Source organism: Brachyhypopomus gauderio, chromosome 15, assembly GCF_052324685.1.
Source record: "Brachyhypopomus gauderio isolate BG-103 chromosome 15, BGAUD_0.2, whole genome shotgun sequence".
Lineage (NCBI taxonomy): Eukaryota > Metazoa > Chordata > Actinopteri > Gymnotiformes > Hypopomidae > Brachyhypopomus > Brachyhypopomus gauderio.
In genome coordinates, this window is record NC_135225.1 from 2,384,513 (window position 1) to 2,411,833 (window position 27,321).

Consider the following 27,321-nt stretch of genomic DNA (forward strand, 5'->3'; position numbering starts at 1 on the left):
GTGCTCCCAAAGTTGCATAATTGCAGTGATTCTGTCATATTCTTTAGCCCAGGGTCTTGCCTTGCCAGCAACCACTCAAGAGGTCTTCCAATGTGAGAAGTAAAAAGCAAAATAAGAAAGATCACCGAGTTTCTCTTACTGACTGCTTTCTCAACCATTGCTTTTAGGCCTGGGCAAGCCAGCACTTTGAACTCTCGCTTGTGAGATGGCATGTCAAACCTGCAAATCTTACTTAAGCAGTGTGTGCGCACAGTAGAGGCTTTGACACATTTTTTGTGAGACAATAAAATTCAGAAATGAATGGGAGATTGCACCCTCAAAAGTTTTTGATAACCACACTAATTTAGATAACCACACTAATAAAATGAACTTAAAATTTTGTAAAATATACTAAATGAACGTTCGTAATTTCTGCATAATTTCTACATAATATATGAAATATTAAGTAAATATTAAATATACATTTCTTAAGTAAAATAAATTATATGTACACATACATACGTAATTTTTTATCGTATGGTATATCACGTTTGAATCCGCGAGTGCGCCTCTGCACCCGCCATTTCTCAAAAGAGCGGGATTGTGAGGGAGAGCCATTAGGGGGCTGTGCTGGAGTTGCTGTGTGGGTTTGGGAGCCGTTAGGGGGCTGTGCTGGAGTTGCTGTGTGGGTTTGGGAGCCGTTAGGGGGCTGTGCTGGAGTTGCTGTGTGGGTTTGGGAGCCGTTAGGGGGCTGTGCTGGAGTTGCTGTGTGGGTTTGGGAGCCGTTAGGGGGCTGTGCTGGAGTTGCTGTGTGGGTTTGGGAGCCGTTAGGGGGCTGTGCTGGAGTTGCTGTGTGGGTTTGGGAGCCGTTAGGGGACTGTGCTGGAGTTGCTGTGTGGGTTTGGGAGCCGTTAGGGGGCTGTGCTGGAGTTGCTGTGTGGGTTTGGGAGCCGTTAGGGGGCTGTGCTGGAGTTGCTGTGTGGGTTTGAGAGCCGTTAGGGGGCTGTGCTGGAGTTGCTGTGTGGGTTTGGGAGCCGTTAGGGGACTGTGCTGGAGTTGCTGTGTGGGTTTGGGAGCCGTTAGGGGGCTGTGGGCAGTTGCTGTGTGGGTTTGGGAGCCGTTAGGGGGCTGTGCTGGAGTTGCTGTGTGGGTTTGGGAGCCGTTAGGGGGCTGTGGGCAGTTGCTGTGTGGGTTTGGGAGCCGTTAGGGGGCTGTGCTGGAGTTGCTGTGTGGGTTTGGGAGCCGTTAGGGGGCTGTGCTGGAGTTGCTGTGTGGGTTTGGGAGCCGTTAGGGGGCTGTGGGCAGTTGCTGTGTGGGTTTGGGAGCCGTTAGGGGGCTGTGCTGGAGTTGCTGTGTGGGTTTGGGAGCCGTTAGGGGGCTGTGCTGGAGTTGCTGTGTGGGTTTGGGAGCCGTTAGGGGGCTGTGCTGGAGTTGCTGTGTGGGTTTGGGAGCCGTTAGGGGGCTGTGCTGGAGTTGCTGTGTGGGTTTGGTTCTCTCGGTTGTAAGGAAAGTTATTGCCTTCCTTTATTAGATTTATGATAATACCTGGTCCTTGAACATTTGGGTAGTTTGAATTTACAGAGGTATTTTTTTAACTTAACCTAGCTAGCTATTTCTATTTCTAGCTAGCTATAGCTATTGGGCAGTCATGGCCTGGCGGTTAGGGAACTGGTCTTGTGACCGTAGGGTCGTGGGTTCGATTCCCAGACAGGCCGTGACTGAGGTTCCCCTTGAGCAAGGCACCTAACCCCAACTGCTCCCCGGGCTAGGGCTAGGGCTGCCCACCGCTCTGGGCACGTGTGATACACAGCTCCCTAGTAATCACTAGTGTGTGTGTGTTCTGACTGCACAGATGGGTTAAAAACAGAGGACAAATTTCGATTGCGGTGTAAAAATCACAATTGACAAAATATGGCACATTTCATTTCTGTAGTGTGTTCACTATAAAGTGAAGAATGTTCAGTGGAGTTTTGTTTGCTTGATGCTAAATAGCTACAGTAGGTGTCTGACCTTTATCGTTCACTTTAATCATATAATCTCAGGAACGTCCACTTAGGGTCATTTCTCTAGTAACGTTATATTAACGTTATAATTGTTTGAGCAAAGCTAGGTTAGCACAGCCGGGCTATCACAGGTTAGCACAGCTGGGTTAGCACAGCTAGGTTAGCACAGCGAGGTTACCTAACATTACCCGATTAGAAAATGAACTAGCTATCATATCTACACTTAAAAATGCAGGAAAGCTTCTATAAAAATAAAGGCATAAAAATTACCAAAAAGAAGGAGCTTAATCAAATGCAGTTCGACACTTCCTAACACATTTACTTTACTAATTTACATAATATTTTTATGGCAGTACATTCCTGTTTGAAAAAAGTAAATTACTCAATTAGGTTAAATTTAACTCAATTAGGTTAAATCAATATTTCTTGTATCTTAGGTATAATAAAATTAAACATTTACTTAATATCTTCTGAAATGCATCAAGTATATTTTATTTGATATTATTAGTGTTACGGTGACAGTCCCGGTCTACGTGGTCTGCGTGTCGTTATGTCCATGTATGTACTTCCGTGGGTGTGGGTCGTTTGTGAGCGTGTTCGTAGTCTCACCTGTGCCTTGTCTCGTGATCACGAGGGTCTGTGTTAATCACCTAGCCTATTTAATGTGCGTTCACGCAGTGTCTTGTGCTCTTTGTCTGAAGTTTCGTGTCAGCGTGAGTGTGGTTGTGTCTGCTCGCGCTCCGCCCGGAGCTTACACGTTAAAAGTCAATAAACGTCTGTATGTTCACCGTGAACGTTGTGGTGCCTGCCTCCTTCACCACGCGTTACAATTAAAAAGTGAATTGTACTTAATATTACAGGAGTTAAAGTTACATAAAAAGTGCTAGTGCAAATTGTTACGGGGATTTTATCAAGTAAATCCTACAAGTTAAATAAACAGGACATTTGATTGTTAAGCTTGTTAGTGTTCTCCAACAAAAGCTGGCAATATATTTCTATATAAACAACATGCACTGAATTATTAAAGGCAGATGCTATTTGCACCCGGGTGTACCTAGTGGTGTGTGCTATTTGCACCCGGGTATATGCAGCAGTGTGTGCTATTTGCACCCGGGTGTACATAGCAGTGTGTGCTATTTGCACCCGGGTGTACATAGCAGTGTGTGCTATTTGCACCCGGGTGTACATAGCAGTGTGTGCTATTTGCACCCGGGTGTACATAGCAGTGTGTGCTATTTGCACCCGTGTATATACAGCAGTGTGTGCTATTTGCACCAGTGTATATACAGCAGTGTGTGCTATTTGCACCCGACATTTTCCTTTATTAGATTAGTACTATTCTTTTTTGTTTTGTGACAAAACACATTTTACTTACAAATTATTTTACAAGAGGTGAAGATACTTTTGTTTGGGGTTATGGGGTGGCCCTCAGTTTGTTCTTATTGAATTTTGTTTTTCACTTGTGAGTCTCTTCTTTGTTTTTCTTTACTATGCTCTGAGAATTTAAATAGCAATTTAATTATCCTAAGTTGCTTGCCGCTAATGGCAGTAATCACATGCTAAATACTACATTATAATATACACTGCCAGTGATAAATGATAATGTTAAAACAAAATGTAACAAGTTAATATCTGTCTGTAGCACCCTCATATTTACACACTGTATAATGTAGATAAATATTCTTCCTGCCAGTATATATCAGCCCCTTTAATTTAATTTCACAGAATGCCGAAGACAGATTTTACTTTTTTATTCATTTTTTTCTGCATGGTTTGTACATTGAGGTGGGACCTCACATGATTTACTCTTTATTAGTCCCTGCTGCTATAATCCGATCCCGAATGTATAGCCGGATCTCATTCACTTGGCTTTGCTTCATGGATGCAGGATCTCCAAATCTCAGAAGAGCTTCAGCATTCTGAAACATCGCGCGCACACACACACACACACACACACACACACACACACACACACACACACACACACACACACACACACACACACACAGACAGAGTGAATACACATCCACTGCAAAACACCCAATGAAATTCTAAAATGACTTTAGAATGATGATAATTATGATAGCAGTGGTATTATTAATGCAGGGATGGGCAACTTCCATGATAGAGGGCCAAAATTTTTTCAGCACTATTATTGGAGGGCCACACGACCACGCACTTCAAATAATTGGATAAGATAGACACTAAAAATTATTCTCAATAAGAACACATTTTAAATGAATTCAGATCTGTGTGTTTATTGCACCAACATACATCTATTTTCTGCATATAAACACATTAACATGTCCTTAATAAGCATTTGCTTAATAAAAAAGTGCAAAAAGGAATTTGAACTCCTTCATATCAAAGAAGTGTAGCGCGCTGCGGAGCGAGGAGGCGGACACAAACGCTGAGAAGAGCGAGATTTAGTAAGGGGAATTCCATGGGCGAAGTCGTTTGTACAGGCACGGGTCAAAACGGGAGAGCCGTCCAAGTGGTCATCAGGACAGGCAGGAGTCGTAACAGGAGAGCCATTCACAACGAAGAAACACAACGGAGACAGAAAATACCAAAACAGCAATGACAGATAATCCACAAAACCGAACAAACCACAAATAACCGTCAACGGGCGAAACACAGAGATACAAGTACACAGGACTAAACTAGACACAACTGAACACAATGATGACACGGGCGTGGCAGACAGAGGGAAACCAGGGCAACAGACACGCAGGGTGGGATAACCGGGCAAGGAACAACACCGACACGAGGAACAGGGACACCGGAGTGACAGCTAGGAGAGGGGGGCGTAGCCCTACGTGACAAGAACAAAAAAGTCTCTATCAGTGCTCTATCAGTTTTTTTTTTCCTCTTTTAATTATTAAATTATTATTTATCTATTTGCGGGCCGCAGTGAGTGAGGACAAGGGCTGCCAGTTGCCCATCCCTGGTTTAAGGGGTTAATTCAAGTGTTTTGTGGAACAGGAATAGCACTAAAATCTGCAGGTCAGGTTGTCTCTGTGACAGGCAGTGCACCAAAACCAGTGAACTGATCCAAATTAGGGATATAATAACCACCGGTCAACTGGTACAAAGACAAGACATATATAGACAAACAAATGACCCTCAGGTGAGACGGATTGCGGGCTCCGCCCACCTGAGTGACGAACACAACAACAACAACAACGACAACTGCCACTGTGGACGTTGTTGAAAAAATAAACATTTACCGTATTTTCAATATCAATATAAGCCGCATCTAAGTTTTTTTTAATGGAAAATGTTGTAGCTATAAGCCGTATCCGGGCTAAAAGCCGGTGAGTTCCCGCTTACCGACGGGTCTGGTTAACGACGGACGGAGTTACGACCGACTTTTCTTAATTTCGCGCGGTGCGTGGAGGTGCAGTGGCAGCACTGTGGAGTGTTGTGGAGTGTAGTGGAGTGTTGTGTTGTGTAGTGTTGTGTACGATAAGCTGAAGCAGCACAGCCTCCACCGCAGCCCATCTCGGCAACGCGGTCGCTCTTTCTCACGCTGTACGCACGAGAACATTGTTAGTTTTTTTCTATTCTGTGTTTACGATCAAGGCGTGTCTAAATCTAGGTTCGCGCTTAACGACGAAAACTGCTTTGCGTCGGACTTTTCAGTCTCTAACCCCAACGTTAACCAGTTGGTTAACCACACAGTGCACATTTTGCATGCCCCGTGTCCTTGTCTTTCTCAAGCCATAGCTTGTATTTGTCCAACTGAAGCAGCCATAGTTGAATCGGCATTTACCAGCATTACGCTGATTTACACGTCATCAAAGTACAATCTACAGCTCCGCTTGGAGTCCAACGCTAACGTAGCGAACTAACCTGTGAAGTTACGTTAGTGGTCCGCACAAAGAAAAAACATGGCTATATTATATATGTTTATTTTTTCTTCCGGTTATCGAAATATATTTATTGTGTCAAGCAAATTTCCATGACTTTTCCAAAACATTTGAGTATTTTTAGTTTTTCCAAAACTTATCCAGGCCTGGAAATTGCTATTTTCAAATTCCATAACTTTTCCAGGTTTTTCATGACCGTACGAACCCTGCAGTAGGGGGACAGTCTCCAGGAGCATCAGGTTGGAAAACACTAAAGCCAAGCCTACTAAAGCCAAGCCTACAATTTGGTGCTTGATAAGAAGTGACAAAATTTTGAGAGCAAACAAGTATACATTTTACCCTACAATCAAGCTCCAGAATAATAAGCACAGGGAAATACATGGCTACATAACATTTGCAATGGCAGATTTGTCAAAGCATTCTTTTTCAAATTTACATCTACATGTAAATACCAGAAAATAAAAGCTGACGTTCTGTCTTTTTGCCTCATGCTAATTTTTTTATATTAAACCCAAATGTCTTTCGTGTACAACAAAAACACGGGAATTTGACTTGCTGTTCCAATACTTTTGGAGGGGACTGTATGTAACTCTGAAGCAGAGAACATGCGTTAGTGTTTTGTAGGAATTAGTTGATGCTGATCCAGGTTTTTGTGTTGTGAAAACAGAAAGTACTTTTGTGGATGAAATTAACTATTTGGTTAATTGTATGAGGTAGGTGTGTTGCTGCCTAAAGTTTAGAAAAAGTATCTCAAGTACTGATAAACGCTTGTTAGCAGTATACAGTAAAAAACTGTAAATTCAATAGCGGTTCTGTAATGTATTTCTAGCTGTGACTATATAATACAGTACAGTGATATAGTTTTAGTCTCTGTAATAAATTCAGTTTTTGTGTTTATCATATAACACAAGATAAATGGTATTACCATCAAAGCAAATACACCGCAGCTGGAGCCATCTTCTTGAGTCACAGTTGGAATGCTTCCACTTGTCCATCCGTCTAGCTTCTCTCCGGTAATGGCCCTTTCCCTCATGAAATTCCTATGAACATAAAAGTAGTTTTTAAATGCCGTGTGATTGCCTAGATTTTATTTGTGTATTTTTTGTTCAAAGTTTAAATACTGCTTACCTCCAGTGATTTAGCCATTGCCTCTGCCGGATCACACTTGGTTGGGAGTCCATGACATACACCTTACGCAACTCAACATTTGCTGCAACAAGGAACCAGTGTGAATTTCTGCATATGGGCAGAAATATCCACTGGTATGTTTCAAACTGCACCTGTTAACAGGAAAATATACTTTGACCACCATTCTTGTAAACCAACATGCTGTTACGGTGACAGCCCCGGACCCCTCCATGTGGGTGTGCCGCTACGTTGTCTGCGTGCCGTTATGTCCATGTTTGTAGTTCCGTGGGTGTGGGTTGTCTGTGAGCGTTCGTAGTCTCACCTGTGCCTTGTCTCGAGATCACGAGGGTATGTGTTAATCACCTATTCAATGTGCATTCACGCAATGTCTTGTGCTCGTCTTTGTCTAAAGCTTCATGCCTGTGTGAGAGTTGTCTACATGTACTTGCCCTCCGCACGGAGCTTAACGTGTTTGTGTTTTCATTAAACGTTTTATGTTGCACCGTTCGACGCTCGTCGTGCCTCCTCCCTCGAGTGTTTATACATGCGATGTTAGTGAAAGCTTACATTCTGGTATTTCCAAACATCGTATTGGTTTTTCTTCCAAAATCCTTCAAGGAAACACTGCAAAATGTAAACTGGTTTGATGGATTCTTCTGCCAGCAGTCCAAGGTAAGCATGTATAACCTTAAAACAAAGACACAAAAAACCAAATAAACTTCAACAACCTATAAGTACAAGAATACAAAACATTACTATTAAAAATATTAGTGTTAACTTAAACAGTGCATGCTGTTTACATTGTCATTCAGCCATGCTCCTGGTTTAAGGGTATCGATGTCAAGATCATAGAGAGTAATCCCTCCAACACTAAAACCATTATCTGGGGTTGGAAGCCCTTTGTGCTTTCTATGGACAAGGAATGAAGGCAAATTTTCCAGTTCTGTATCTGGTTCATGGAGACGTCGTTTCTTGGCTGGAATCAGTAACAAACATTAACATGTTATTTACTTCACATTATTAAAGAGATTCAAATTATGTTAAAACATAATATTGTAAGTAATATAATAATTAGAATAATAAAATAATAAGGGTCATCACCTTTTTTGTTGAAAGTGATGTTTCTCTGTTTCTTTGGTCTTCCCCGTCTGCTTTTAACTGGTGTGATTTTAAGGCCAGTCCATTCTTCACCACCAGCATTTGTTCCATTTTTGTTCAATTCAAGTTCTGGTACCCCTTCATCAGTGTGGATAGGAATACAAGGAACATTGATTGTTACATTCTCAGTTTCCTTGCTGATTTCTAAGCACTCTTGGCTATCTTGGCTATCTCCAGGGTCCAATGTCTGTCTGTCAACATCAATGTTTTTTTTTGTACTGGATTCCATTTGAAGTAGTACAACTTGTTTGTTGACCTTCCAGCAATTCAACAGGTTTCTCAATATTTGCAGTTTGTCCTGATATTCTTGGCCTCCACAGCTAGCAATAATTGATGTTATTTCCATGGCTATAGGGCAAACAGTATTAAATCGGTCATTGCTACCAAATTTTGACTTTGGCATTGAGATGACTCGACAACGCTCTGGACCTTTATTTAAGACCTCCTGTGGAACTTCCTCATTTCGCTTGATCCATCTTGGATGGATGCATGAAGGATCAAGGCTTTGAACATTTTCATGCTTTTGGCAGAAAAGAATATGGGCACAGGGGAGTCCAAACGATACTGAAAATGAGCAAGAGCACGTTTTCATAGCTTTGTCCACTATGTTCTTCTTGGATCTGCCTTTCCCAAGCCATTGCACACAGTAACATTCTTCTTCTTTCACAATGGTAAAACTTTCCTTTTCTGCTTTACGCAACTCCTCCGTTACCATTCTGAAGGCTTTTTCTGTCAGAATTTTTGAAAGTTCCACTGCTGTTTGTGAAACTGCTCGTGTGTCAAAGAACTGTGGTAATCTCAGAACACTCATGAAAACTTCTTTCACATTCTTGTATGTTCACAAATTCAATTAATTCTTTTAGTGCTTCACAAATGGACAAATTTTGGTGTAGTACCTTCTTCAGTTTCTGAAAGTGGCTCTCAATTCTGTTGTTTGTGTTATTTCCCATAGTTGGCATATTCTTTCTGAACAAATGTGCCCAATCCTCTTTTGAAGCATCCCATTGTGTCAAAAAATAATCAGCAAATTTTTGGTCTTGACATTCACGTTTGAATTTTTCCAAATATTTTCGGTACTGCTCATGAGTGTCACTGTACAAAATGGATGCCAAAGTGGCCAAAAGCTCTTTCTTTGCTTTCCTTGGCAAAAGTAGCTCAGCGATTCTTTTTTTCCAGTGTTTGATCACATGGAAAGAGCAGAGAAAAACATTTGCACCTTTAAAATTATCATGCAGTACTTTCATCTGGGTTGTATCTTTGTCGACCATGAACATTTTAATACTTTCCCAGTTGGCATTTCTATCCTTGAAAAGGGAACACATCTGAGACAGGTGCTGTTCAGTTTCTCCCCGCAGGAAGGCATATGCAACTTGCTCTCCTAACCCTTGTTCATTCATTACAGCAAAGCACTGAAGAGTGTAACCTTGTTTGTTTGTTTTGTAAGTGGCATCAGCAAATACAATGTCTGGATTTTTTTGGAATGCCTGTCTCATCTTCTGAGTCTGGATAAAAATCATCTGAATGCTTCCACCATCATCTGCTAGAATCTCAGCTGAATGGCCACTGTCTTTCATATTTTTCACTACACTTACAATCTGCTCTGCATCACTTTGGCTGTTCTGCTTTTCTTGTTTTATTTGCTGTTTTATGTTGTGTAGATCCTTTAATTTGACTTGCTTACCAAATCTGTCTTTCACAAACCCTTTCAAAGTGGCTGCACTGACCTGAAAATATCCAGTTAACTTAGAATTTGCTTCAAAAACAAAATAGAATCAGACTTCACATCTAAATTAACTTCATATTAGATTCACTCTTACCTTTAACTGTACCAATCTCTCAATTTCTTGTCTTTCCTCTTCAGTAGGTCGTCTGTTTTGCGGATATTTCTGAAAAATCTGGGCAGATACAGGATGGTTGTGTTCTTCCACCAGCTTACAAACAATAAGTTTGCACAATTTCCTGTCATAGCGAATCTTCATGATCACAGGACACCCCATCCTCAAATAATGCTGGAAGGGTCTTTCATGTTTGCCTGCAATTACGTGCACACAATGAAGGATAGCATATTATTAGTAGAATTAGCAGAATTAAACCATGTTTGTTAATAGGTAGGTAGCATTTAATCTACTAAGAATATATCTAATACTAACATTTTCTCTTTCAAACTATTTAATTTACTGTCTAAAACACTTTTATTTATGTTATTACCCTGCTGAAAAAAACATTCTGGCCAACACAAGATGATTAAACATCATGGTCTACAAGCATGATAAACCTGACCAAGTTAGACAACCAGCATGACACAGGTGGTCCACCAGTATGATGGAACTGATCAACCAGTTTTACCAAACTAGCCAACCAGTTCGACCATCCTTGATAAACTATTGATAAACTATCTAGGCAATCACAAAACATACTCTATATTGGTCAAGAGCTGGTTAACCACCTGTTTTACCAGCATATGGTATGGCCTTTTCGACTACTTTGACCATGAAAGAGCAACTTAGACCATCTAAAACCTGTAACCAGCAAAAGCTGGTATTTTAAGGTACTCTCTGTATGTGTTAAATTAGTGCAGAATATGATTTCACTCACTTTTGCAAGTTCTCTTGAACCCATAATGGACACATGATAGAGTCAGTCTGGAATACTGTATTGTTTCTGTGAGAACTGAATCTGTATCATGTATTTTTTCAGATCTCTCTTTGTGCATTGGATGGTTGCCCTCTGCACACCATACTCTCAATGCTCTCTGGAAGTTCTCATAACTTTCAAATGAGTCTCCTTCACGAATTTCCTTTCGTTTTTCTTCCTTCTTAGGAGAAAACACAAATATTAGCTTATATAAAATAGTCATTACATTATAAGTCTGGCATATTGACTCTGTCATGCAAAAACCTTAATTCAAAAGGACAACTGTACAGAAAAACGGTCCGATTTTTTCTAAAAACAAAATTTTAAAGCCAAAATTAATTTCCTAGAAAATGATTGCACTTACATATTTTGTTATACACATTCATGTCCTTTGTGTGTATTGAAACAACACAAAAAATAGAGAACAAAAAGACAAGTTTATATAATTTTACACAAAACTCAAAAAAAATTGACTGGACAAAATGGTTTTTTGTAAGATAGCAATGCAACTGTCACGTAGGGCTATATCCCCCTCTCTAGCTGTCACTTCGGGTTCCTGCTCCTCGTGTCTGTGTTGTTCCCTGCATGTCTGTCTCCATGCACCCCCCCCCCCCCCCCCCCCCCGGTCTGCCACGCCCCTGTCGTCATTTTCTTCACCTGTGTCTAGTTTCGTTCTTTGTATTTATAGTCCTTGTGTTTCCCATATCGGTTGTTTTGTTCTAATTGGTTAGTTTGTGCTCTTGTTATTCATGCTCTTTGGTCTTTGTTCAGTGTTCTACGCTTCCTGGTCTGTGAGTTCTACTCGTTTCGTTGCTCAGTCGTCTGTGTTTTCCATAGCCTGATTTTCTAGTTTGTATGCGTTTACCACATGTTTGGTTTAAAGTAGTGATGGCAAAAGTGGGGCTTTTGGGAGATCGAATCAAATGAACAAAGTGATTCGATGTGTTTTAATGAAATATGACATTAAATATTCCCCCATACCATATTGTGTCCCTGAATAAATTTTAGTCATGAAAACATCATTTTGCATGCAGAGAACAGGGTTGTTTTAATGATTAAGATGTATTTTTCACTGTTAATCAGTGGACTGATATAGCTGACTATTCATCTTACATTGCAAGGTAGGGAAATGCTTGTGTAATCCTTTATTCATTAAACATTACAAGTAATCAGTTGTGACATTACAAGTAATCAGTAAACATTCTGATTTCAGACCAGCTGCTTGAAAAAAGATTCGAAACATATCGAAACAGCGTGACGTAACGAAACCCGTTTTTGGAACAGTCACATGACTTTCCCGTTTCGATACGGACTTCGGAACACCGTGATTCAAATAAATCGATTCAGTTTGATTCCACGTTTCGAATTTGACATCACTAAGTTTAAAGTGTTCTTTCGGTGTCTTAGTGCCCTGTTTAATTATTAGTTGCGTCATGCCTGTTTATTTGTCAAACCTGAATGGCTCGCCCGTTATGACCCCTGCCTGTTTGAACGACTGGAATTCCCCTTAATAAATCTCGCTCTCCTCAGCGTTTGTGTTTCCTAGCTCTGTAGCGCGAGCTACGTTACAGCGACAGACATTTACCTGAACACACCTCATTTCGAGACTAACACACATATATGCACAGTATATATATCGCGCTGCATCTAGAGTCATAGCGCATGCCATTTTCCAGCTAAACATTTACATCAACAATAAACAGAATAGAAAATAAAACATAGCTACATCTACCACAAACTGGAATTAACTTTACCTCTGAACTTCGTTCTAAAAGAGATTTCTTCATTGTCTGTGAACATAAAATAAGTAAGATGACGTTTGCAAGTTAGCTATAATGCTCTTATTAGCTCAAATATATCAGTGTTCAGTCAACAGTGTTCGTTGAATAATAATTCTCACACTATTTCTTAAATATATATCTTAACATGTAGAGTTAAATTGAGTGATTGACATAACTATTATTATTATTATTAGTAATACATAACTATTAACCAAATTCTGCTTACCATTTCCTATTGTCTCCGCTTCCCATCGGGTCCTTTTAATTTGCGCCTTTTCGCTCCCGCGCGAAAATGGTAGACATGCGCAGATCGGTTCGCTTTCTTTTTTTAATTAAGGGGTGAAAATAGCCTCGCTGTGTGGCAAATGCTACTTGTACCCGGGTGCAAATAGACACTCCGATTATTATTAAATTTCTACAATCATAAATAAAGGCAATTGGTACTTCACATAATAATAAGGCTCCTTCATGCCAGTTTGTAACATACTGTTTTTAGCTATGCTTTAAGAAAAAAATATAAATAGAAAAGGTTTATAAAATCCAAATGCTGAAAAGACCATCTTATCTGTTGCATGGTCTTGCTTCACGCATACTGATGGTAAACATGAGCATAAAAGGATTCTGGCTCCATTTTTTGATGCGATTAGATTATCATCTGGATAACAGATTATCACTCACACTTGCATACACATGAGTCAGGTATGCACAGATAATTAGCACAGGACTGATGTCCAACATTTGATGTGTACATTGCAGTGCCTCAGAACAGGATACAAATAGAATGTGTTTTGTGTTTTGTCATGGCTTTCAAAGATGTTGCTTGGGTTTGTAGAAAATTGTATTAGCTTCCACATTATTTGCTAACCTAAGAAAATATTAGAAATGCTGTGTGAGCTAGCACAGTTTTTTAGTATAACTAGTCAGTGTAATCCTTGCCTGAAATAGATGCTGAAGTAAATCCAATTTCTTGGTGTCTTTGATGGAGCTTTTAAACCTGAATCCAAATGGAATATCTTACAGGGGTCCTTTACTCAAATTAGCATTATGAACGTATTTTTCACACCAAGCAGATGGCTGGTGAATGAAGAGTTAAATGTCAACAGGCCGGTGGGTGTCACTATGAAGCACATTCATGTCCATGTTCTCTGGCAGTCCTGGGGACCCAATGCACTGTGTGTTTCTGAGCAAGAAACACATATTTCTTGCTCAAATGTCCCTGCATCATGAGAGCATGTGACTTTCTGCAGAATCAGGTGTTGTGCCGGGCGGAAACCACCACGACACACAGCAACATGGCCCTGCACATAAAATCCCAAAGTTGAATGGCAGTAGTGGAGTGATTTTGTAAGACGTAATAGAGAGGATTCATCTCTCAGCCGCGATGAAAGTCGCCATTCAACACCAGTGTGACTGTGAGTGATTGAAGCCCGCAAGGCAATCACGCAGCTAAACCCACTCTGATCGCACCATCACCCCCACACTTATTGTGAGGAGTGGGGGGATGAGGCATGGCAAACCTGGCAAAGTCTTCCATTTCTGACACCAAACAGAACGGTCCTGTTTCATGTGTCACACAAGTGCTCCAAACCCAAGCTACCGGTTTAGCATTGCCCCACGCTACGTATGACAATAATTTACTCACCAATGCCTCTTGGAGGCAGTGATTTATCTGAGGCAGAAGTGGGAGATTTGAAGCAGCTGACTCCCAGAGACCACATGGCAACCGTCAGGTTGAGATGAACAGGGTATGAGAAGCAAAGGCTGCGAAAAGTTTTGCCTTGACAGTTCTCGGAAAGGGAGCCATAAGGTGAAATCTGACTCATACTGAGTGAATAGCCTGTTTATTGTCCCAGCTCCAGGAGAAGGCTATCTTTTATTTGCTTCTCCTGCACACTCACCTTCTGGAATCAAAAAAAGAAAATAATTCAAGGTTTTCCTCAGGAGCCGTGCCTTTGAAGTTAATTCACTTCTGGCATGCACTCGCAGAGAGAGCAACAATGTCTTAAGGTTCGATTGCAGCAGAACAAGAGAGCGAGAGTGAATAACCGGTGAATACATTTTCGTGATAAGTCCTAAGCCAACAAACTCACAGCCACCAAGACTGAGAAAGCCCTTTTTGTTTCATCTACAGTCTTCTACAGGCCTGTATCGCAGCGCTGGGCCAAAACCCTCAACAGGTCATAAAGAAGCATTTGTCACACATTCAACAGATGCTTTGTTTACATGCATCCATTTAATTCAATTCAATTCAATTAGATGTTTCAATGGAAGGTCAATATGAAAATGGCACATCTGTGACTTTTCTACTGGTTTTAATTCTAAGTCACCAAACTGATTTGGAATAGACTGTTGACTGAAATCAGTGTTGGTGCAAGTATTTAATAAGTGTAAATAAATAAGCAAAATACATGCAAATAAACACCCAGTGGTATTTTACACATCGAAAATGCAGTCTAAATAAAAACAGCCTATATGACTCAAACCCAACTACTTGACAACAGCGAAAATCTAATTAGCATGAACAAATAGGCTAAGCTGCCACATTAAAATCAAGGTAAGCAGGCCTATAGAAAACATCCCTACAGTATGCTGATTGCAGGGTTAGAAACTCATTTATGGCTTAGCTATTCTCACAAAACATGAAAATACTGTAAATAGTATAAAAGCAAAGAATGACGATGAACTCAGACATTCATGTGTCCTTGAGTTCGCAGAATCACACGTTTCTCAGAGGCACTAGGCTAAATCAGGATTTTGAAATGTGGTAATTCTAATTTAATGGTTTGCTAGTAACAGTACAAGTTGCATTTGGCACAACATAAACAACAGATGTTGTAACCGGTGATCTCATCAAAGAGGAATGGAGACTCACCTGTGTGTGTGTGTGTGTGTGTGTGTGTGTGTGTGTGTGTGTGTGTGTGTGTGTGTGTGTGTGTGTGTGTGTGTGTGTGTGTGTGTGTGTGTGTGTGTGTGTGTGTGCATGTGCTCGTGTTTGTAGGAGGAGTCTCTGGGTTGTTTAATTAGGGATTTAAGCACACCTCCAGCACACTACAGTGATACAGTAATATGTTTTGCTAGACTGTGCACTATGCAGTCTTAAACTGAAAAGGTTTTTTTCACCATCTCATTTTATTATTTTACTATGTTTTCCTGTTGAAATGTCCCAAGGCCAAATGTTAAAAGCAACACCATCTTTTTATTTTATTTTTTCTGTTTATCTTTTCTACTTGTGGTCCTTTCACTCTCTATTCCGCCTACACCTACTTGTGCACACTTTACCTCTGCCTCTCACTCTCAATATCTCTCTCTCTCTCTCTCTCTCTTGCATTTTCTCAATCTCTCTCTTACACTCTCAGTATCTCTCTCTCTCTTACATTCTCACAATATATCTCTTGTTCTCACTCTCTGTATATATTCCCATCTAGACTCACCCCCCCCCCCATGTTAGGTGTTCTGAAATGATGAGCCTCCGGCTCCTGCAACTTTGTGGGTGTGTGTTATGACAAGAACTTGCGTTACCTGGGTCATGATGATACTGATATTGATACTGACTGTGTGTGTGCCCTAGATACAGTATATCTACCAGCAGCTTGCATTTTCATCACGTGTTCAAGTGCCAGAGCATGCTGATATTAGAGTAATCACAGAATATTCAGGCCTGTAGACTACATTTATTTATACTTGTCTTCATGCTTGTCTGGAGTTTCAAATTGTTGACGAGTTTCTCTTCTCTTTGGTGTATTCGTTACTTCGATGGAAATTCAGACACTGCTCCACTGAGTGGGTGTACGTGAGGGTCTGTGGGCATATCTGGGTGGCTTAATGGAATGCAAATGAGATTCGGTTGGAGGCTCGTCGCTGGTGATGGTCTGTAAACACGGCCAGAGCGGGAGCACCTGTTCCAGTCCACCAGGCCCTGGGAATCCTCTGGCTGGCTTCATCTCTCCCATCTCCTGCTTCCTGCTTCCTCCACCTCCTTACGTCAGTGGTGCCTTTCGGCAGCGTGGTGGTGCTCTGCAGAGGTGCGCACCCCCCCCCCCAACCGGCTTGCCTCCATACACCTTCCTGGCACTCATATGGACGGGCTGTGGAGCAGCTGTTGAAAGTTAGGAAGATAAACAGGGGGGGGGGAGAGTGAGAGAGTGAGTATCTTTATGAAAACTAATAAAAGTAGAGTATGAAGAAATAACGAATAAATCCAGCAAATTGAGCCCTCTGACATCCTTCAGGATTTGATCTAGTGTTATCAGAAAACAAGCTCAGTTTCGGCACAGTGGGAGGTTAAACAACCCATATTTAGTGTATTGGAATGCTTATTAATCCTGAACCGGGGCTATAGAGACATGGTTAGGCTCTCACAAATCTACTTTTAAATCCTAGGGATTATCATTCACCTTTTAAAGTCATCTGGCCAAAGTTTCCATGGTGTAGAGATGTTTGAAGGTGGCCCAAGCTTGGTTAGCATTGATTTTGGCTGTGTGGTGTGTGTACAGGCTCGTGCGTATTGGTCTGTGTGTGCAGATGGATGAAAACCCTGGAGATAAAGCAGATTCACCTAAAAACCTGATTTCCTAGGTGAGGTCATACTGACAGACTGCCATTTTGAGCACCACCCTAAGTGGGACACTGTCTGAAGACTGCCCAGAGACATGCGTCCCCTGCACAGAGACATGCGTCCCCTGGACAGCTCCCAGATAAATCTGGAGAATGAGGACAAAAGCTAAGATGTCTCAGCCATCACAGTAGTAAAGCCTTGCACTAAAAACGTTAGGACAACTAAATGTGTATTAGTCTGTTATTGGTAATGTTTGAGTGCAAGCTCCCATTTCAGTACTGAAGGTGAATTCTACTGTCAGTTAAGCAGAAATCATTAGGGACTTAATTTATTCCACATTCATATCAACATGGAGTCCTAATTAAGCTGTATCTTTAGTCACTGAGTATGTACTGAAGAGGAACGAGTGAACCGAGGGTTTTAATATCCTCCCCTCATCCTCCATGCATTGTTGACTTTGTGGCTCTTTCACGGAGAATTCCTCCCCACCACCCACTCACATTCCACGTTCCCATCATCAGGTTGCCCCCGACAACACGCGTCTTAACGGATCCGAGAGATGTGAGAGCATGATTGCCATGAGAACCCTCGTTAATTAATCAAGTGTTTGCTTACAATTCATTCTGAAATTATTATTTCCTAGGGGACAAATTGTGCGCAGTGCAGTGACGAGAACATTATTCTTTGATTGGCAGATATGGTGAACAGCATCATCACCGGTCTCACTCAGTCAACGGGGCTTGTTAGCAGTGCCGTCGGCATGACGCCCCTCCCTCCGAAGCCGTCCAAGATCTTGAACATAAATAATTTCATGTCGTTGGGATCCGAGGGTGATCCACGTGATATTTGACAGGTCGTTTCCTCTCGTTGGAGTCACTGCTGCTCAGATCCTACTGGTGTAAGTCTGAGCTGACGTACGTATACAGGCTAGCGGCTCCGAATCCCGAATCCTGAAGCATTAATTATGCAGTGGGACATTACTGTAATCAGCTTTGGTGCCGCAGACGGAGAGTGTGCTTGTGATAACGTGTCGCTGAGAGAGGGAGGTGGAGGGCATTTAGAGGAAGGCGATCAATTGGACCAACTTTGTAGCTCTGCAAAGAGACATATCTGGGCTGCTGAATCCCATCACGCCACCCTGGTGGTGTGTGTGTGTGTGTGTGTGTGTGTGTGTGTGTGTGTGTGTGTGTGTGTGTGTGTGTGTGTGTGTGTGTGTGAGAGAGTGTGTGTGTGTGTGTGTGTGTGTGTGTGTGTGTGTGTGTGTGTGTGTGTGTGTGTGTGTGTGTGTGTGTGTGAGTGAGTGCATACATATTTTCCCAGCTACTGTCCCACATTCGAGGTCAGTGGCATAGCAGTTCAGTTTGATGTATTAGCCTGATATTGATTTAGCCTCAGGGGTCTTTTATCATCATGCTTTCAGTAACTATCTCCTCAGGCAAAGACCACAGTGCTATACAAAATTCATAATCAACATTTATACAGCAATCAAAAGTAGCACTTTCACTTTCTGCCAGTAGTGGTTGCACATAGTAATAATTCTAAATCTGCATTTTGCCACAGACACAATCTAAGAACAACACACGTAGAGAAAAGGCTTCAAAAGGTAAATGCTTCCCCTATGCCCCCAAATCCTTTTAGAAATGCTTTTATTTCATTTTGCTTCCCCTGACTGTCTGGGTGATGGCTGTACGGAGAGGTCAGGGGGCCGTGATGGAAGGTCACCACTCCTGGTCTGCCCTCCGCTGCTGCTCGGCCACAGGGCCTGCTGATGTGCTCTAATGGGCTTGAGTAAGAGATCACAGACAGCACGTCACTTTGAGCCTCCCGGCCATTCATAGCTGAGCCCATATTCCTCAGCCACACCCACCTTTCACCCCATTAAACCAATAGAACAACTCTAATTAAACTAAGAAAACATAATATACCCAATGGAAACAGAGTTATACAGCCTGGTGTAATGTGCCTCACGGTGCAAAAAAAGAGAATAGCCACAAGACCAAGTACCTCTCCACACAAATTCTATCCTTTTTATACCCCCCTACCATAACAAAGGAACAGCAGTTATCACAACCAAGTTAACCAATGAGAATGAGGATGATGGTATAGACAGCAGAAGACATTTTCATACAAAGGACATTTTCACACAGGACTTCACTTTTGAGCTGAAGTCTTTCCCAGGGATTGATGTAATTCTTACCCTGTGGCACAACCTTTCCCCACTATACAACATGCTGCAATATTGAGCCCAAACCATCCAGGCAAATACATCGATAAAATAAAAATACAAATGAGCAGTTTTACCCCAAGATCTGCTTAGGCACACAATCTGATCACGCCATGCAGTAGAACCTGTCTGTCCCATTTACACATTTCACTCTTACATATTTATCTTGTGTGCTCTGTTCATGCATTTCACTCTTACATCTTACATTCACTCTTATCCCATGTGTGTTTTCACTCTTTCTTGTACACCCTCCAGGATGATTCCTAGGTAGGGTTTACCATCATGGTCGACACTGCACTATTGCACAATAGTTTTTGTTTCATAATGACCTCGGGCCGTCATGGTTCTTCAGTGGAATTTGGGCTGGCCTCTTCTCTCAGGTTCCCCTCCTTCAGCCCATGGTACGCACCATCACGTACTCCTTGGTCTGCTGAGCGAGGCGTGTTACGTCCCAGAGTGCATCTGTCACTGGTACTGATGACCTGGTGTGTTTTCATCGTACCATTGGCAGACACTAGCAGATATGCATTCATCATTCCTCTCAACTCCTTCTCCCACAGGTTCCACTGAAGTTCCCATGATCTTCAGTAGGTGGAATAAGCCTCAGAGTTGGAAATATCTTCTCCCTCCATCATGGGCAATTTTGTCAGATATGGAGGCAACTGATGAGAGGATATTTTTTCCTCACTATATCTAACACAGGGGCTTAGGTGGGCCCAAATAACTGGGCAATAATGTCTCCTGGAAGATAACATGGAGTAGAAAGTCACAAGATTTTCTTGATGCTTTCTCTCAGCTGTATGTAGGCCACTGCTGTAAGATATTGACCTTTGAACAATTACGAGGGCAGTGCAAACCATAATGGCCTTAAGGTGCAGAAATAAGAGTAATGTTCATTTTCTGACAGGAACTTCAGGTGCAAGTTCTCCATCGCGTTGGTTAGCAACCGTTTGTTATTCTCTTGTTCTTTCATCCTGTTGTCGTGTTACTAATGTCGACTCTTAAAGAGAAAGCCTTTACTTTCTGTTTGTATTCTGCATGTAATCTTTTACTCTTCATACTTTCATAGGTCATGGGTTCTCTATAATGTCTTTGTGCTTGCTTCTGTGAAAACTTCAGAGTAATCTGTGTGGTTCTCTAGAGCCTATATTCCTTTATCATTTTTCCAATTGTTCTCTTTGCAATAATTTGCCTCTCCTATTGCTTTCTGGTGTTTTTGTATTTACTTCTGATGTCCTCAATTATTGATTCCTGCTACAACAATCTTCTCCTAATGGTGTTGTTCACTGCTTGATTGCACAGCAGTGCCACTGTAGAAATCATGATTCTTCTTCCCCCTGCAAAACCTGCTGGACCTTTTCTTGTATATTTCTTTTTTCTCTTTTCACTCTGCAACAAGGCCACTAGTTATTCGATCACTTTCTGGAGCGTCCTTCACCCATGTCAGATATTCATCTGCTCTTCAACATTTTCGCTAACACACAGAAAGCACTGTCTCAATTTACTAGCCCTATAGATAAATGGTTCTATATACAACAATTCAGGGACAGCATTAGTCACATTAAAGTGAATCATTGCTATACCTGTTATTGTATTGTAAGTCCATTTTTATTATCATACATTCCCTTTGTTAGGCCTTTATTGTTGGTAGTTGTAGAAGTTTTTAGTTTTAAAGCACACACACTTCACTTTCACATGTGCATACACACATTCCCAATAAGAAAGAATATTGGTTTACGTTGATTTAGCTGCATTTATCTCATTTGTGATTTACAAATTCTGATCTGGCATGGGGTGAGAGGCCAAACACTCTATTAACCTCTCAACCAACAACTTGGGGGTGTGAAGTGTTGTAGGTTTGTCTATTGTCTCTATGGATTTGAATGAGGCTTGAATAGTAGGGATCTGTTTTAGTTTTAGTTTATATAATTTCAGCTGATTTCTTTCTCGTTTTCATTCCGTTTTCCTGTTTACTCTTTAAAATTGTAAAATGGCGGTTGAGTTTCTCCATGGGGCTTTAAAATGTCTAGACTTGATTTTAAGGCAGGCTAAAATATTCATCTATTCATTAAATCTTGAGGTAAAATGTTCAACTAGGCTGTCACAAGAGTTGGTGAGAATAAAAAGTAAAATATTGGTTTCTTATCACTGTTGCTACAGGAAAGCACAGACCTCCCGAGCTGGGGTGAGACATTTCACCGCCACAATTATTAGACAACATAAAATCTAATGCACATAATCATGTGTAAGGTATGTCAATGTTTACATGTAGATCCTGTAACATGATCAAAGAAGTTCAGAAGAATTATTAAAGTCCTTTTATGACAGCATGTGAAGGTTTATTAGAGTCAATGTTAAAGTCCCCAGTGAATAATAAGTAAAATATATTATAATTCTGAACAGCATTTCAGCAAATACTTCAACAAAACCTGTTATTTTTTGGAGGATGGTATAAAACCAATATTAAATCAGACTGATTACCTTTTTCATTCCAAGATGTACAGATAGAGAATTCTACCTATTTTTGCATATGTGCTGCAAAATAGACCATCTCTACCCTTCTAATTAATAAGAGGCTACTGTTTCTAATTAATAAGAGGCAAAGTTATCATAATTACCATGTCAGATTACTGGTGAAAAATAAGAGTGTGTGTGTGTGTGTGTGCGCGCGTGCGTGTGTGTGTGTGTGTGTGTGTGTGTGCGCGTGTTGGAGCACTTTATATCACAGGAACTCATTTCTTTTTCTATTTCTCTTTGCTGTTCTTTTTCTCCCAGCAGACAATGGCAATATCAGTATCGGCAATTAGCATCAGCACAGCGCGTAGCTGTTTCACTTGAGTTAACAGTGATGCATCAGTGTTCACCCCACTCCAGTGAACTGCAGTTTCTTTGGCTGTAGTTACAGTAAAGGGCTGGGAAGAGGAAAAGCTACCAGAGCACGAACAGTTCTGCCTGTCGTTCAGTTCTCCAGTCAGGGCTGGACCTTAAGGGTTCAGTCACAGGTGGACGGGCGGAGCGTGGTTATGGTGGGCTGCTCTACTGCTGCCGTCTCCAGCATGCGCTCCGGCGGGTGTCATCGGACTTTGTGGGGTGTTATGCAGGTACTGATTCCCCAGAGAGAGAGCTAATCAGCAGCGGGAGAGGAGAGCGCAGACACCTCCAGGTTCCCCGGCTGCTCGGTGCCTTGTCTGTTTCTTTCTGTGTTTCTGACAGCAGCAGCTCACACCACATATGGTGGAGGGGAAGCCAACAGTCACTCAGTGGACTGTATGTACATTTACAACATTTGGCAGACTCCCTTGTTCAGGGTGACTTACAGGGCTGCTTTGTAGCGTTTATCAACTGCAAATCCTCATGAGTACAGATGGGTGTTAAGAATACTATCAGGCTAAAGCCCTGGCTAGAGTGGAAAAGAGGACATTTTATAAGTGTATATTTAAATGCTCTGTGACTCTAGACCGGAGTGAAGAGATGAGTCTTCAGTCTTTCTTTAAAGACAGTCTGTTAAAGCTCCTTCCTCACCCTCAATGTCAGGGACTGGAAGGATGTCTTTAAGCTATGGCTGTACAGGTGCAGGCTGAGTTGAAAAACACATTTTGCCAGTGTGGCAAGAGAAGCTACGGAGGATGAATCGGTTTTGTGCTGAAATTTGTATGAAAAAATACAAATAATGCATAAAATATATATAAACTTTAAATCCTTAAAATCCTTTCACATCAAGAATTAACACATGGAGACGTAGTCTCACACTTCTCCTGTATTAAGAGGCCAACACCAATAACACATAACTGCATATGTTGTTATTGGCCATACAAAATTGAAAGGCAAAGTCATAAATTATTAAAAAGATCATTAAAAGTCATTGATCTCTAAAGCTACCAGGTAACGGGGAGCTCAAGTACTCAGACTGCTTCTATTATCTCGTGTACATTTCAAAGGGTCATCTCACCTCTCCATCAATCTCAGGAGAATTCGGTTAGTGCTAATTAAGGAAGATGTGGAGTAATAAAGAGGCACATAAATGTTCAGTGTGTGTTTAGTCCAGCTAAGATCATGGCTTGTCTGTGGCTTTTTGAAGTCATAAAGTGTTGGGAGTGTTGCACCCATTCATAAAAGAATCCATTATAAAAGAAGCAATTGCACAGTGTACAGATTGTACAGCGTTCTCTCTCTGATGAGCCTGATACAAACTGGAACATTTGTAAGTTAATTGCATACATGAGTGATTCCGTGTGTGTGTGTGTGTGTGTGTGTGTGTGTGTGTGTGTGTGTGTGTGTGTGTGTGTGTGTGTGTGTGTGTGTGTGTGTGTGGAGAGAGAGAGCGATTCCCTGTGTGTGAGTGTGACTCAGGGGTGCTGTATACATTTATATGGTTTATTTAGAATTTTCCAAAGTGAGTATTAATTCAGCCCATGGATGCATCACATTCTGACCTTCTGACTGCTTTTACGTCCTTTCAGCAACAGAGCAAATGTTTTATGACCGCATTAGTGACGCGATGTCATAACGGGTTGTTTTTTTACTTTACAAATGTCCATGCTGGCTTGTAAACCTTACATTTGTATCCCATGAGTTGAATATCTCACTTTGTGTTTAGCAGTATTGTGCTGTGACGATCGTGGAGCAGTTACTGTGTGTGTGTGTGTGTGTGTGTGTGTGTGTGTGTGTGTGTGTGTGCGTGCGTGTGTGTGTGTGTGTGTGTGTGTGCGTGTGTGTGTGTGTGTGTGTGTGTGTGTGTGTGTGTGTGTGTGTCTCGGCGTTGCTGCTGTAGAAACTAATGTGGCATGTGCAACCAGACCATTAATGAGACCACCTAAATTACAGAACACCCTTGCTGCAAAGTCAAGGAAACACAAAAGAATATCTCTGCCCTTGCCTCATCTCATACGCAGAACTATATCAGCATGACGTGACATTTTCTCTCACAATAAACAGCAGAGAGTAAATTGCAGCCCAGCAGCTGGGTCCAGATCATACGGCAGCAATCACACTCTTTCCTTCCAGTGTTTTGTTCTGAGAAATGTCATCTCTCCCTCTCTTATCTACCAACTCACTAACAGACTTACCGCTGAGGGGTTTATAGGGTCAGTGTTGTGAATTTGGGGTTGGCTCACACCCTGTGCTAGGTGGTGTGCAAGGGCCAATGAAATGTCACTCCTTAGAAGCCTGGCAGACTTCTCATTGGGAGATGCAATCAAAAAGGGACATGCTGGCTTAAAAGGAGAGACTGCCAAAGGTCAGGCTACAGATGCACAAATGAGCACGTGTGTTTTTCACACTAAGCTTAGAGTCACTATGTTAAGTTAATTGCAGACTAATCAGCTACATCTAATTTTAAAACATGGGGGGAAGCTAAAGAACCAGAGTGTGCTTGCACAAACATCCACACATATGAGTCCGCACACAAACATCCACACATATGAGTCCGCACACAAACATCCGCACATATGAGTCCGCACACAAACATCCGCACATATGAGTCCGCACACAAACATCCACACATATGAGTCCGCACACAAACATCCACACATATGAGTCCGCACACAAACATCCACACATATGAGTCCGCACACAAACATCCGCACATATGAGTCTGCACACAAACATCCGCACATATGAGTCCGCACACAAACATCCACACATATGAGTCCGCACACAAACATCCACACATATGAGTCCGCACACAAACATCCGCACATATGAGTCCGCACACAAACATCCACACATATGAGTCCGCACACAAACATCCGCACATATGAGTCCGCACACAAACATCCGCACATGAGTCCGCACACAAACATCCACACATATGAGTCCGCACACAAACATCCACACATATGAGTCCGCACACAAACATCCACACATATGAGTCCGCACACAAACATCCACACATACGAGTCCGCACACAAACATCCGCACATATGAGTCCGCACACAAACATCCGCACATATGAGTCCGCACACAAACATCCGCACATATGAGTCCGCACACAAACATCCACACATATGAGTCCGCACACAAACATCCACACATATGAGTCCGCACACAAACATCCACACATATGAGTCCGCACACAAACATCCACACATACGAGTCCGCACACAAACATCCACACATATGAGTCCGCACACAAACATCCGCACATATGAGTCCGCACACAAACATCCGCACATATGAGTCCGCACACAAACATCCACACATATGAGTCCGCACACAATCATCCACACATATGAGTCCTCACACAAACATCCACACATATGAGTCCGCACACAATCATCCACACATATGAGTCCGCACACAAACATCCACACATATGAGTCCGCACACAAACATCCACACATACGAGTCCGCACACAAACATCCGCACATACGAGTCCGCACACAAACATCCGCACATATGAGTCCGCACACAAACATCCGCACATATGAGTCCGCACACAAACATCCGCACATATGAGTCCGCACACAAACATCCGCACATATGAGTCCGCACACAAACATCCGCACATATGAGTCCGCACACAAACATCCGCACATATGAGTCCGCACACAAACATCCGCACATATGAGTCCGCACACAAACATCCACACATATGAGTCCGCACACAAACATCCACACATATGAGTCCGCACACAAACATCCACACATATGAGTCCGCACACAAACATCCGCACATATGAGTCCGCACACAAACATCCGCACATATGAGTCCGCACACAAACATCCACACATATGAGTCCGCACACAAACATCCACACATATGAGTCCGCACACAAACATCCGCACATATGAGTCCGCACACAAACATCCGCACATATGAGTCCGCACACAAACATCCGCACATATGAGTCCGCACACAAACATCCGCACATGAGTCCGCACACAAACATCCACACATATGAGTCCGCACACAAACATCCACACATATGAGTCCGCACACAAACATCCACACATATGAGTCCGCACACAAACATCCACACATACGAGTCCGCACACAAACATCCGCACATATGAGTCCGCACACAAACATCCGCACATATGAGTCCGCACACAAACATCCGCACATATGAGTCCGCACACAAACATCCACACATATGAGTCCGCACACAAACATCCACACATACGAGTCCGCACACAAACATCCACACATATGAGTCCGCACACAAACATCCGCACATACGAGTCCGCACACAAACATCCGCACATATGAGTCCGCACACAAACATCCACACATATGAGTCCGCACACAATCATCCACACATATGAGTCCTCACACAAACATCCACACATATGAGTCCGCACACAATCATCCACACATATGAGTCCGCACACAAACATCCACACATATGAGTCCGCACACAAACATCCACACATACGAGTCCGCACACAAACATCCGCACATACGAGTCCGCACACAAACATCCGCACATATGAGTCCGCACACAAACATCCACACATATGAGTCCGCACACAAACATCCGCACATATGAGTCCGCACACAAACATCCGCACATATGAGTCCGCACACAAACATCCACACATATGAGTCCGCACACAAACATCCGCACATATGAGTCCGCACACAAACATCCGCACATATGAGTCCGCACACAAACATCCGCACATATGAGTCTGCACACAAACATCCACACATATGAGTCCGCACACAAACATCCACACATATGAGTCCGCACACAAACATCCACACATATGAGCCGCACAGGCACGCACGCATACATTACACACCCCTTACACACCCCTTACACACACATTACACACCCCTTACACACACATTACACACACATTACACACACACATTACACTCACATTACCCACCCCTTACACATACATTACACACCTCAGTCAGTGTAAATTATTCACCAAATCGATGTAAATGAGGGCAGCACGATTGGAGCACAGGGGCAGAGAGAGAAGAGCAGGGATGAGTGGATGAGTGGATGAGTATAGGAGACAGACTGACGGGAG

The 27,321-nt window shown here is 42.2% G+C and overlaps 1 protein-coding gene across 5 annotated transcripts; it reads right to left on the bottom strand.

The window, feature by feature from the left end:
- Positions 1–3,744: 3,744 nt before the first annotated feature.
- LOC143476701 (uncharacterized) lies at positions 3,745–12,916 on the bottom strand. Of its 5 annotated transcripts, XR_013121357.1 has the most exons (10): positions 12,782–12,916; positions 12,529–12,564; positions 10,736–10,955; positions 9,958–10,172; positions 8,084–8,218; positions 7,783–7,958; positions 7,550–7,669; positions 6,983–7,134; positions 6,780–6,894; positions 3,745–3,901 (listed from the first exon to the last, which is right to left on the bottom strand). XR_013121357.1 is itself a non-coding variant. In XM_076975022.1 (8 exons), exons 1-8 carry the CDS (start codon positions 12,782–12,784, stop codon positions 3,785–3,787), a joined length of 975 nt encoding a protein of 324 aa, XP_076831137.1. In that variant the 5' UTR covers positions 12,785–12,916; the 3' UTR covers positions 3,745–3,784. The 5 variants fall into 5 exon arrangements, 4 of the variants coding, with proteins under 4 accessions (XP_076831137.1, XP_076831136.1, XP_076831138.1 ...); XM_076975022.1 differs by lacking the exons at positions 7,783–7,958; positions 8,084–8,218 and having other exon boundaries at positions 10,736–10,952; XM_076975021.1 differs by lacking the exons at positions 7,783–7,958; positions 8,084–8,218.
- Between the last annotated feature and the right edge of the window lie 14,405 nt (positions 12,917–27,321).